The following is a 13,974-nucleotide window of genomic DNA, read 5'->3' as shown; positions in this document are numbered from 1 at the left end:
CGCATGCATCTGAAGTATCCCTTTTGTTTCGTTCTCGTGGACTCGGCTGTCAGGTGAAGGGGCATACTGCTAAAAGTCGATCAGTTTGAGCATATTTTCCCTACTGCGCTCACGGAAACGCGTGAAGGGCAAGGTGGATGCGTCGAGCGCGGGACGCAAGACACATGAGCCGCAGAGAGAAAAACTTCCATCCCATGTCAGGGGCGAGCCCATGACTGCGGTGTCAATAACAGTCTGCTGGTGGCCGACGCATTTAGCGCAAACAGCACTGCAAACATCACATTAGTCGAAACATGTTGCGTAAAACTGCTTTCTTGAAAGCGTGTCAATATTTTGCGACAGAAGCAATGCGCGCCCATGAAATCAAAACGTGTAATACTTGGGCGCGGGATAAGCCTGTCAATATCAGCGAAAACAAAATACAACACAAAACAGTTAAAATTTTGCAATGTCTTGCTTCTAGGACACTTATTTTTCTTATAAGAGAGGCAACTTTGCTTTTGAAGGCAGAAAATTTTGAGAAGAGACAACTGCTGCAAAACGAAACTATATACTCGCCGAGATCGACAATCCTGCTGTGGGTGCTTAGGCTGTGGTCGCAGTAGTCGCAGTAGTCGCATCGAAGTCTACCCTCGGCCATATCGACGGTACACACCACCATCTACTGTTTGCACTCACACTGCTGTTCATTGCAGCGGCCGCATTATATTCCGCAAATGTCTTTCTGCCTGACAGGCATCGCAAACGCATACCACACACGCACCACATGCACGCCTTCAAGCAGGGTGACAAGCAGCACTGCAGCGCCGCTTGTATCGTTCATAGGAAACACCCAGATAGCTACAAAGTTGATTACACCTAACAGCAAGCATTATAAAGCTTTTTATACTTTAAATTACTACAATTTGTAGCTTACAATTGCGGAAAGATTCAGGATTGTGTTTGACTGCCATAAAAATGCCGTCCTAGCCACCTAAGTCGCTCATCCCGAAGCAAGCCATTCCAATCCAATGTGCTAGCGCGCGCTATTTGAACTCAACCTCCTTTTTCGATCCTTCTCGCCGAATGTGTCAACCTCCCAAAGGCATAAACGTATACATATATGTATACGGCACGCACTCGATCAGATATATAGGTTAAGGCTAAAGGTATACATGAACCACATACCTTTAAATTTCGGTTGTGACCTCTGTAAAGGAGTGTGTAAACGTTTAAACCTTGCAAAGAAGGAAAACATAAAAACGTTAAGCCGTGCAACCTCTAAAATAAAGGTTAAACCCTGATAAAGATATACATAAAGGTTACGCGATTGAGTGTAAGCCAGCTCTCAGACTATCCATATCATCTTCTTATACCGGCCCACGGCCGATCCCGATAGTAGTGGAAGTGGCACATCAATCCGTATACGCACACAGCGCAAACAATAAAATCACTGGCACGGTCAAATACACCTCACACAAAAATGCCGCAACAAAGCATCGTCATGATCAAACAGCATCGTCAGTACAATTAAAAATAGAAATGAAACGACTGAACGCATGTCTGGCATGCAAAGGCTGATACCCTCGATGCCGCATACTTGCAGGAAGGTGTATATTATTAAGTAAGTATACACGCATGATAGCCCCTCTATCATTGTATTTTGCGAAAAGAACAGTGCCGTATAACAATGAGAAGGAACAGTCTTTAATCATAATGGGATGGCATTTTGGCCTAATCAGGGGAAAAGCTCAAGGGAAAATGGTTTATGGGGGTTGAACGTCCCAAAGCGAATACGGCTATGAGGGACGCCACAGTGAAGGGCTCGGAAATTTCGACCACCTGGGGTTCTTTAACGAGCACTGGCATCGCCATTGTAATTCGACCGCCGTAGCCGGGATCCAACCCAGGTCTTTCAGGTCAGCAGCCGAGCGCCATAACCACTGAGCCACCGCGGCGGCTGGCCAAGGTAAGAGTTCAAAGTGCTGGTTGCATCCTACCGAAAAGGTCAGCTTCGCGGGCAAGTCACAGGGAGCGCAGTACATATACGCGCGTCGGCCCCCCGTGGGCGGTGTCGTGCATTAAACAAAGCAACTCAGCGGCCCTTGTTTCGTGCGTTTTGGCTCCAAACCGGTGCAATCCGAATCCCACAGCAGGTGCCGGCTTGTCGGCGGTGTTCTGCTGTCGCAAGTCCAGAACGAATCTGGCTCTCGTCCGCCGTCACAAACTCGCACTCTTCCATTTTACGTATAAGCGCGTCATCTGGCGAGGGCATCTGCACGCCTCGCAAATAAGCACCTGGGTCACAAAGGGCAAAGCAAATGCGTGTGTTCGGGGACCGATTTTTGCAATCACTGCTTGCCTTCCTCCCCAAGGGGACACTGAAGAAAAGTGAAAGCAATTATTCTAATTAGTAAAAGTTGATTCTTTGGCATTTTCTGGCTTGGACGTTTGTCCGGATGCATGAGACGCACTTACCGCCGAGAAAAATGGATTTAAAAATCCCACTCCCCCCCGCCATTCGATTCAAACTCGTGACGTCGCTACCGAAAAGGACTGGTTGCCTCTGTTTTGAACTGAATGGCAGTGTAGCATTGCCTTTGGGATCTGCGCCCCAAAATTGGTGTCGACAAACGCATTTTACTTGGGAAGTTGGCCGCTGATAGCAAAACCTCAATTTCGTATTTTTTGCATTTTTCTAGCAGGTAAAATCTCCGTTTTTGGTGACAATTGGTTTTTTGTCGTTAGAAGGAAGTAATCAATCGATAGAGATAGACTTCAATTTGCCCTCAGTGTCCGTTTAAGTGTTGCAGGAAGAACCTTTATCTGTAAAACGTGCAGCCTTTGTGAATTTCCTTTCGTCGTATATACCGGCTGGCAATAGTTCACTCGTAAGGAAAAAAAAAGCTTATTGTAAATACATAGTGTACACAATCTGCAAAACACGTTGTGTATTGTAAATATACAACGTTGCTTCATTACAAGGGGAGTTAAGACTGCGCGAATAGCACACAAAGAAAAAAAAACGAATACGACACCAGGGGCTCAGTGTTCGTTACTTGGCCTCTTGTCCTATTAGCGCAGTTGTAAGTACACCCTCGTAATGAGCCAACCAGCCCTCAAGAATTTTCTTTTGGTATTCTTGCGTGGTTATGGCACTCAGCTAACTGTTCAGAAAAGCTTACTGGATGCAAGACCCCCAACCAGGAAGACAAAAAAAAGGGGGGGGGGGGTCCGATCCGAAGCAAAAGAAGAGGGTGCGGGGAGGGAGCGAAATTTTATTTCCCAAGTAGGGGAGGGGATGAGGGGGTAGACTGTGCAGCTGGGTGGCTCCTCTGGTCCAAGGCTCCACTGGCTTTTGCTGACTCGCTTACGATCAGGATGAGCTGAAGCTCTGTGTCCGGGTTTCCCATGGTCAGCGCAGTCTCCCAATGCTCGTATGTGTTCTCGGTTTTTGTAAGGTGTTGATGTTTGGCCTTCATCCCCGTGATAAGTGGAAGAAAGTAGGGCAAGCTCTACACCATGGGTATGTGCCTCGTTAGTTTGTTGGTTGGATATTGTATCTTAGGAACAAGTTCGAGTACGGGTTGGTATTAGTCGCCAGTGCATGGCCTCTGAGGTGTTCGTATTGTGGGGGAGGTAATTTACGTCGCTCTAGCCTCTGGTTATGAAGACGCAAAGGACCCCTTCAGCTGCCGTGGTAGATCCCAGCGATTCCGCCGTGTAGCTCATTCGCCCGTCGAACGCCTTCTGGCAGAGTTCGCATGCTTTGATTCTCAACGTACACCTCGCAATCCACGATAAAGTCTCGCATTAATTACCTCAGTTCCGAGGACTGGCATTGTAGGCCCACCACAGGTACACTTACCGCATAACAGCCCCCCCCCCCCTTGATATGCCCCTTATCCTTTCTTCTGCAAACAATCTGGGGTGTGCGCACGACTTTTCGCGTGTACATTGCTTTATCTTTAGCCAAGGCGCAAGCTCGTCAAATGTAAGCTAGTACGTCCCGCTTTTCCCCGGTTGTTCCCAGGGCTCGCGCGTTTACCGATTGGATGATGCACACTCGGTTGCACTCAACTATCAATCCTCAGTCACCAAGTAGCACAGTTCAGTCCATTCTGGTTTATAGCGTGTTGAAAGCAAATGCTATAGCGATGAGACATGCGCATGCAACTCAACAGCCAATGTATTTTCATTCCTAGTAAAAAAACAACAACAAAAAACAAGTTTCTGCCGGCTGATGAGAGGGTTGTTCGCTGAAGTCGCCTTCTGTCTCGTCCACCGTAATGTCGTGCACCATCTACGGGTCTCCTAGCGCGAATTCTCCGATGTTCTCGCCAGATTCCAAGTCGTGCAGTGTCTGCAGCATCTTCATCCTGGCCATGTGTCGTTCGCGGGGCAGAAGTCTCTTGAGGAGCGCCGCCAGGCTTAGGCAGAAGAGCTCCTCGGGGTCCAAGGAGAGCGCCTGCGCCGCCGCGCCCCCCGCCGCCAGGCGATGCGGCATCACGGCAGCCGGCCGCATGGCCAGAGCCCAGGGTTGAGCTGGTGCTGCTGCCGCAGCCACCACAGCCGCTGACTCGCGTACTTCGGCGTCTTCGTCGGGCTGCTCTCGTTTGACTTCGACCTCGGCCGAAGAAGCCGCCGGGGCCGCCCCGTTCAGCGTCGAGCGCCTCCTGCGAGGAAGAGTCGTTGCAGCGAGGGTGTAGCACGCACTCAAACTCGGGCTGGCAGAGTGCGGTGTTAAAGTGGCTTTTACCCCGTAATCGCTAACGTCCGAGTTCGCCCGCTGGCCAGTCTAACTGGCTTCCGCCAGCCGCCCGCAGCGCATGCGCATTGTTTGCAGCGCTGTACATTGTGCTGAGACGCCCCATGAAAAGCAATCCAGGTTCATAATAAACTGCACATAATAAACTGCACAAAAGGAAACCTGCCCCCAGTATATGCCCAGGGACTTCGCTCTTCAACGCAACGAAAAAAAGTCGCCGTTCAGCACCTAGCCTAAACCCCCTCTCCTTCCGCGACACAGCTGTCGTTCTTTTCACCCCCCCCCCTTCCTTCCATACTTAAATGACGCTAGCTACTGCCCTCAGTCACCCCTGATAAAGGAGCCGAGTGGGCTTCGAAACGTTGGGTTAAAGTTAAAATTTTGGTTGGAGATGTGCAGTTTGTTATAAGTCTTCAAACCCAACCAGACAGGCAAATCTGTCAAAATGTTTAGTTTTAAATCCAGGTTCAGAACACTTAGGAAAAAAGCTAACTACCTACATCTCATATCTCCTCCTGTAAGCTCGCGTGCCGAGCGAATGTTTTTTTTTTTGTAGCGGGAGCTACGCTAGGCTACGAGTCGAGCATATCGCGGTACAGGTAAGGCGCCAGTTGTGCGCATGCGCCTTTATGGTACATGCGGGAGTCCAGTTGCGCGCATGCGCCGTTACCATGGCAACCGGGGAGGAGGAGTGGGTGCGCTGCGCCTTTCCTCAAAATGCAACTTTCAATTTTCATTTTTCTCTTTCTTCTTTCCCTCCCTCATTTACCTTTCCCTTTACGGCGCGGTACGGGTGTCCATCGAGATATGTGAGATGGTTACTGTGCTTTCCGCGCTCGCGGCGCCATCTGGCATGACGTCACACAGCGCGGATCGCCGCCGCCGCTGTTTGGTATGACGTCACATCGCGTTCATCACCCGAACCGCGCGTCGTCGCATGCGCAGCATTGCGTATAAAAAGCGTAGATTTAATCGGCGGCTGTATCGCAGCGCTTGATAAGGATGCACAGGAGAGTTCAGCCGCTGATAAACGGCGGTATACACAAGAGAACATTAACTCTTCCGATCCTGAGGTTGTCGCCTGGCAGTTGGCTGCTCAACAAAGAGAGAATGAGCGTCAGAAGGCGAAGAGAGCAGCGGAGACGCCCGAACAGAGAGAGAGAGAGAGAGCAACGGCTTGCCAAACGGAGACTCAGACTGTCGAGCGTAATAGACGCCGCATAGCCGCCGAGATGGAGCCCAATGTCTCTCATTGCTAAACATACAGTGAACACAACAAGCTCAACCAGGGAAGAGTACCTCTCGCTACGTATATCCTGGCACAGCCGAGCTAAGCCACTACCAATTTTTATTTATGGTTTTCATTTTTCGATTTAACGTGCCGCCGATGGTGGCGACTCTTCCACTTCGTCGTCACCATCATCATCATCGGCGCAGACCTGTCCACTGCAAGGCAAAGACCTCTTCCATTCATCTGCAATCAACCGTGCAGCCACGCTATGTCCCCGCACTGTTCCTGACCTCATCTGGCCACCGGACTACTACTCGCCGCCCATTGTTTACTTCCTCATGTAACAACTCTGTTTGTCCTCCACGTTACATGTCCTGCCCACGTCCATATCCCTTGTAAGAATCACGGAGGACTGCATTTATTAACATAGCCATGGTGCACGAGCGGAGGCTTACAGTTCGCGGCCTGATTTTAGCGGAATCTCTAAGGAAACCCCCTCACAGTGTCATTTCCATTAAAAAAAGAAGGCTCCAACTCGAATCCTGGCACATCCAAACTGCCCCGAACAACATCAACCGCACAACAGGAAACCTCCCCCCCCAGTATATGCACAGGGACTTGGCTCTGCAGCCTAAAGAAGAAAAGTCTCCAATGACCGCCTGCCCCCTGTGCGATAACGTGACTCACAGTCAACCTCCTCCTGCCCCCACGCCTTTCGCATCACAGCTTTAGTTTTGATCTCCTCCCCTCCATACATACCAAGAGACGCCAGCTAGTGCCCCCAGTCACCCCCGATGAAGGAGCCGAGCCGGCCTCGAAATGTTGGGTTTCAAATTAGAGTTTTTGGCTGGAGAAGTGCAGAGTTTATAATAGGTCATTTCCATTCAGCGTCTGCCCACTTCTTTGCTTTTATTAAAAACAAAGGATGAAAAAGATTCCACTACAAAATATGCCGCCATATCCTGTGATCGCGACAGACGCAAGACAGTGCTGAATGGAGTTAAAGCGGGCATACGACGACGTGTACTATCGGGTGCACGAGTGTCCAGCGCACGCCAGCGCCGGCTCATGTGGGCATTGGCACTGCGTCACTTGGACACACTGGTGTCGACACCGCGCATGACGCGTCCATTCGTGGTGGAAAGAGTGGTTGCCCTTGATCCCGAAGCAAGAAACGTTACTTATCTGATGGCGTACGCTCTCTGTGACGCATTATCAGAATAGCCACACACGCTGCGAGGCGGGCTGGCTTGACGGCTACTCTTCGTCAACATCGCTCATCGGAGCAGCAAAAAAGGAAAGCAGCGCGCACGCTTCCAGACGCACACCACCGGGTCCGCAAAATGGACTTGCCGTACGTAGTAGGTTGCGTGCCACCCAGCAACGCGGCGATCTAGTGCGAGTCTCAGCGAGTCGCGCGTCGTGTAGCTTTGTGCGGACAGTAAAGCCTGGTAAAACCGAGTGCTCGCTTAAATGGCCGCTGAGCCACGTCGCAGTCGCGCGATGTTGTGCTTGTGACGCGAAGGCGGGCAGGTGTCTTCCTGTACACAACACTCACGTTCGCGGCCTCAGGAAGTCATCGAGGAAGCCGAGCTCCCGGTCCAGCACGCTCCACTGCCCCGTGGCGTCGGCGCGTCGGCGCTTCTTGCGCTTGAGGTACGTGTCCCGGAGGGTGCGCCACCGGGTCTGGCACTCCTCCACTGCGCCAGGGAACACACGGTTTGCGGTCAAAACAACCATGCCTTTGTCGCGGTTAGGGGCACCCCACAATTAGTATACAGCTTTCGTGAAAACAAAAACCGCTCTTCCAGCGCGACGCCACTATTAATGGCAGCGCACCGCCGAGACGGGTAAGCTGATACAACTTGCCTGCAGTGAAGCTCCGCGCACATTTAGGACCGGCGCACAGAACTCCTCCACGACAAAAACGTAGTCCGTTGTTAAAATTTATCTTGTCTCCTAAACAAGAAGCTAATCACGAGAAAAAAAAATTAGGTCTAGAATTTTCATGCCTGCCTTGTTTAATAAATTCAGACATTAAAAAGCTTATTTCGTTTACTTTTGTGACTGGCTAGCGGAGTAATAAAGTACGCCGAGGATCGCGGCCCCAGAAAATGAAAATGAAAATTTATTTTGGGGGGAAGGAAATGACGCAGTATCTGTCACACATGCGGACACCTGAACCGCACCGTAAGGGAAGGGATAAAGGAGGGAGTGAAAGAAGGAGGGATAATAATAATTATTATTATTATTACCGTAGTGGAGGGCTGTGTCAAGCGCTTTTAAATTGTTTTTTGGTGAAAGGAAATGGCACAGTATCTCTCACATCTCAACTGACACCTGATCCGTGTCGTAAGGGAAGGGGTAAATGGAAGGGGGGGGGGGGGACTGAAAGAAGAAAGGAAGAGCTGCCGTAGTGCACGGCTCCGGAACAATTTCGACCACCTGGGGTTGTTTAACGTGCACAGACATCGCAGTCCACACGGGTGCCTTTGCGTTTCGCCTCCATCAAAACGCGGCCGCCGCGGTCGGGTTCGAACCTTCCTGTTCTTTTTTTAAATTGTAGCCTACTATAGCGTAGTGAAGCTTTCGCTTCAAAAATGTTGCTCTCCGCGGCATCTGCCATCGAAACCTGAAGCACCTAGCTTGATTAAAAGGACAGGGCGAAGAGAGTGAAGGGGATAGAAAGAGGGGAGCGATAGCAAGAACGGATAGGAGTAGGACGGAAATACGCACTATGTACAAAATACAACCAAACTGCCTTTTACTTCTGATGCACACATACGCCACTCGGAAGTCATTGTCGCCGTAAAGACAAAAGAGCTAAGGTGGCTACACTCCGCGCCACGATCGCGTTTCGCGACATTTGCCGTGCGGCGGCCGTGGCGGGCATCCGCCGACATGGCTCTCTAGTGGTTACAGCGTTCGGCTGCCCAGCACAGGGACGTGGGTTCAAACCCCGGTCGCGGCGGCCAAATTTCTGTGGAGCTGAAATGCAACAGACGCGCCCACGTGGTGTACGATGTTCTTCAACGGACCTCATTCAGGAGGTCTAAATTTGTCCGGATTGATTGGTTATTAGGAAATTAAAGGCATGTTAAACTAAATTAGTTTTTGGGCAAAGGAAATGGCGCAGTATCTTTATCACATATCGGCGGACACCTGAACCGCGACGTAAGGGAAGGGATAAAGGGGGGGACTATGAGAAGAAAGGAAGAGATGCCGTAGTGGAGGGCTCCGGAGAAAGCTCGACCACCTGGAGATCTTTAACGTGCACTGTCATCGCACAGCACACGGACGCATCGAAGCGCGGTTGGGCGGAGGTTAACTGTCTTATTTCTCGCTGGACACCTCCACCGCGCCGTCAGGGAAGGGGAGGTTGGAGTGAAAAAAAAATAGGTGCCGTAGTGGAAGGCTCAAGAATAATTTCGACTGCCCGGTGATCTTAAACGTGCACTAACAATGCAGAGCTAGCACACGGCCTCCTTTTGCGTTTTGCCTCCATCCAAATGTGGCCGCTGTGGTCGTGTTCGAAGCCGGGTGATGCGGCTCAGTAAACGAGCGCCGGCTCAAACTACTCAGCCATCGCGGCGGGCAAATTTATCTGGAACACTGTAATATGACGCATCACTCTGGGGTTCAGATCGTTTCGATGGAGGCGAGGCGCATAATGTGACCGCGTGCTGTGGGGTGTCAGTGAACGTTGAAGGTCCCCCTTTGGTAGAAATTATTCAGGAGGGCCCTCCACTAGGGCACATCTTTCTCTTCCTTCTTTCACTCCCTCCTCCTGCGTTTCCTACACGGCGCCGTACCCGCCACGGCAGCTCAGTAGTTAGAGCGCTCGGCTAATAAGCCGGAGCACTCAGCTTCGAACCCGGCCACGGCGGCCGCGTTTCCATGAAGGCGAGACGCGAACGGCGCCCGTTTGCTGTACGATGTCAGTGCAAGTCAAAGATCCGCAGGGAGTCGAACTTATTCCCCAGCCATATACGGATCCGCTTTCTCCTTTAAGGCGCACAATTTTTTTCATCAATCCCTTTATCATTTCCTTCACGGCGGTGTTCAGGTTCTACACCAAGGATAAAGTTTTCGTTCCTTTGCTCGAAAACATTTCCAGTTGCGTGTCGCGACCTCGTGCTAAAAGAAAACGAAGTTGGGTAGGACGCTATCTGCAGCACGGGCATGTGCCGCCTCTGTTCCCTTCATCACCCGAAAAAATATTGGTTTTGAGGGAAGGAAAGGGGCTGCAGCTGTCTCAATTCGCAGTGGACACCTCAATCATGGAGTATGTCCGGACCCTGTAGAGTATCTGTTACGGGTCCGATTGGACTTATTTTTGGAAAAGTGGCGGAGAGTTTGAAGGTTGCTTCACTTCCGCCACCAGTTGGCCCGGTATTAATAATAATAATAATTGGTTTTTTGGGGAAAGGAAATGGCGCAGTATCTGTCTCATATATCGTTTGACACCTGAACCGCGCCGTTAGGGAAGGGATAAGGGAGGGACTACCGAGGCGGATCTGGCCCGGTATTGCACTACCTCCGGGATTGGCCTTGTCTTTAGCGCGTCTTTACTATCCTGTCTTTCTATCCCATCTTTCAACTCTCCTTCTATCTGCACATGGTAGCCTTTTTTTTCTCGGCTTGAGCCAGTGAGCAGGCCTGTGCATTTTCTTTTTCTTCCTTCCTGGCAACAACAGACAGACAGACAGACCTCAACCATGCCGTGGGGAGAGAATGGAGGAGAGATCGAGTTAAATATGGAGGAGAGTGCCACTGAAATGGAAATACGCATAAAGGCACCATGTAGCGGAGGGGTCCAGATAAGATTCGCCCACCTTGGATTCTTTTTTCTGCACTCACATGGCATAGTTTACGGATTTCTTTTACGTTAGGACTTCACCGAAACATAGCTGCCGCAACATCAGTAACCCAGTAATGCCGAAATAAATGCCCCAGAAACAATCAAAAGAATGAAAATCCCAGGCTTCGAGTTGTGCCGCGAAGCCACGAAGTGATGGCATCAGTTGCATTGCGTTACCCACGACAGCGTCAAATCCCAATCCGGCTTCGACTGCATGAAAAGAGTTGGCGCACTGTGAAGACTCCCGCTATTAGCTATGCCATGCGGTTTAACATTCTCGTTAATACGTAGGGGAATTAACAAGCGTTTGTAAGGAAAGGCGCAACACCTTATACGGCGGAAAGGAGTGAAGGAAGGAAAATAGAAAGAGGCGTTGTAGTTGATTCTGGAATAATTACAGCCATCCGGGGTTCTTAACGTGCGCTGACATCGCCCAGCATTAAGCCTCCATCGAAACGTGTCCGCCGCCACCGAGGTTCGATCCTGCGTCTTGGAGTTCAGCACACTAACGCCGTAACAGGGTATTTGGTTATAGCATATCGGGGAGGCCGACGGTGAAGTCGATGCCTTTTAGGTGAGTGCTACCTCACATATCTATAGCTGTAAGAAAGTCGAAGGCAACTGAAAGAACGGCTGAACTGAACGGTTGCTTTGGCATTACGTAGCCTACGCCTGGCACGTAGCCAGTAATTTTTTATATATATCCCCCGCACATATTTATCCCACCAAAACCCCAAGATGTTGCGTGGAGGGAACTCCAAACGAACACTTTCCATAACCCCGCATTTATATGCTCGCATATACCCTGGGGTCTGCTCTCGCTCCTGTTAGCTAGCTATGTGGCCAACATGTCACTCTATCCCACATTCTCGGCGCTTGCCCTCGGGACTTAATTCCTGGAGGTTTGCAGCTCTCGAATCCAGACCAGTGGGAGGCCGCATTGCTCATTTCCGACTCGGACACACAGATCCGGGTTGTGACAAGAGCCCTAGAAGTCGCCTAAACACCGCGGGCTCATGGCGACTTGACAGATCTATAACCGCAAACCATCTGCTACTTTCGTCAACGAAACTGACTATCCTCCTCCTTCTCCTCCCCGCGAAGGGCTCAGAGAATTTTTTATAGAGCCCTGCCAAAAGAAGTGAAGGGAGGGGGGTTAACTTTGCGCAGTTGCTCGGGCCCCCTAAGGCCCATGGATACGTGCCTGGCCTAGGCCTCTTTTAGTACCGCAGCCACCGTCGGCCGATTAAGTGCGACGGCGTGAAGTCGTGAGAGGAAAAGTACAGGACTGGACGCGGCAGAAAAAAACTAATACTGCGTCGAGAGAGAACAGACCTGACGAGAGAGCCTTCGAGGAACAGACCTGACGTGGCAGTGGCAGGGTTGGACCAGGTGGAGCAGCTCGTGGATCTAAGGCACCTACAACAAGGACGCCAGAGACCACGCAATCCCACGCGGCAGCTTGTCGCGTAGACACTCCGGCTATGAGCCCGCAATCATCGGTACGACACTCGTTCCCGGCACAGCATCCTCAATGACGCGAACAGCTGAAACGCACGATCATCCAAAAGACACGGCCTCCTATAGGCACAATCAGCTGTACGATCAGCACGGCATGCTAGGGAAGCTCATGGCTCCGGGCAATGCGAAAAAAATGCAGGCGATTCCAAATCGTACGGTGATATCGACTCCGTATAAGACGCGGGTCCAGGCCAAGCGCCTGCGACGAAGCCAGCTGCGAGGTCTCAGTGCATCTCCGCGGACACGTAAGCGTTCGAGACCGGAGCGCGAGACCTGCTGTGTGTGCGGTGAACGCAGCATGCAGCGGCTCACCGGTCACGGCCAGTGCGGCGGCGATGTCCATCCAGGCAGCCTCCCGGTAGCCGGCCTCCTTGTGCAGCTTGGAGTGCTGGTCCCAGAGCTGCGTGTGCTTCTTCACCTCCTGGACGAGCTTCTCGTTGAAGGAGGCCATTGCGCGGACCCGATGGAACGGAGCACTGATCGTCGTAGTCGGGATCGGGCTTCGGAGCCGCGTTCCATCGTCTTCCTCGTCTTTTGCGGTGGGGACTGAGACAGCGGTGCCCACCACAGCGCCACCACGAGCTCCCGCGGGCTACCGCACGTGCGCTTGCAGCGCCGCCATGCTGACTTTTCTCTGCGGCGTTCGTTGCTGCCGGTCGTGCGGAAAGTCCAATCCAAGCCTTCGTGTGGAGTCTGTGGACACGTACAGCCGCGATCAAAAATACGCGGCCCACGGCTCCGGTGCAAGGAGCGGCTGCGGGGCCGCACCGCGGCGCTGCAACCTCCGTACGGCGCTCGCTGCGAGGCTGCACAGAGGCTGCGTTCCTATACTCCAAGTAGATGGCTACTTAGACGTCTAGCCGGACGGCCGCCATCTTGGGACGCGTTGCATAATAATAATAAAAATAATAATAATAATAATAATAATAATAATAATAATAATTGGTTTTTGGGGAAAGGAAATAGCGCAGTATCTGTCTCATATATATTTGGACACCTTAACCGCGCCGTAAGGGAAGGGGTAAAGGAGGGAGTGAAAGAAGAAAGGAAGAATAGGTGCCGTAGTGGAGGGCTCCGGAATAATTTCGACCACCTGGGGATCTTTCACGTGCACTGACATCGCACAGCACACGGGCGCCTTAGCGTTTTTCCTCCTCACGAAGCCGTTTAATATGACTGCTTCGCCGAAGTCTACATCGATGCAGGCTAACTTGCGGTCTAAAGATGGCTGATGTACGCTGATGAACGAGTCGTGCTCTTGCGGGCGTCGGACTGTACACGAAGTATAGGAAAGGAAAAATGTGAGTCATTCCATTATGTTATTTGGTACGCAAACTAGTGGCTAATTAATCTTCATGGACGTGCGATTCCTAGCAGTGAATCATGCAGGAGAAAATTGTGCATTTGAGAGCTTTGCTAAAGCAGCGGACGCTGTAGGTCTGTTTACGTGATCCGGCATCTCACGATGCCGGACCTTAGTTAGCACCTTGATTTTAGAGATTAATACTCGTCGCTGTCGTTGCGTTCCTCGACGGGCATTACGACGGCTGGCGTGACGGTTAACAAATGTGTTCTGTTGCTATATTAGTTGCATCAACTCTTTCGCGTACATTC

At 51.2% G+C, this 13,974-nt stretch overlaps 2 protein-coding genes across 2 annotated transcripts in view; both read right to left on the bottom strand.

The window, feature by feature from the left end:
• The window catches only part of LOC144115419 (uncharacterized), a 68,106-nt gene that overhangs the window by 6,792 nt on the left and 47,340 nt on the right, over window positions 1–13,974 (bottom strand). The gene's annotated exons all lie outside the window — the stretch shown is intronic.
• On the bottom strand, window positions 4,014–12,870 carry LOC144099097 (uncharacterized). Its single transcript, XM_077632185.1, has 3 exons — window positions 12,673–12,870; window positions 7,537–7,678; window positions 4,014–4,655 (listed from the first exon to the last, which is right to left on the bottom strand). Exons 1-3 carry the CDS (start codon window positions 12,809–12,811, stop codon window positions 4,283–4,285), a joined length of 654 nt encoding a protein of 217 aa, XP_077488311.1. The 5' UTR covers window positions 12,812–12,870; the 3' UTR covers window positions 4,014–4,282.

Source organism: Amblyomma americanum, chromosome 1 (genome assembly GCF_052857255.1).
Source record: "Amblyomma americanum isolate KBUSLIRL-KWMA chromosome 1, ASM5285725v1, whole genome shotgun sequence".
Taxonomy (NCBI): Eukaryota; Metazoa; Arthropoda; class Arachnida; order Ixodida; family Ixodidae; genus Amblyomma; species Amblyomma americanum.
The sequence above is the reverse complement of the archived record's forward strand: the minus strand, read 5'-3'. Positions and strand labels throughout refer to the sequence as shown.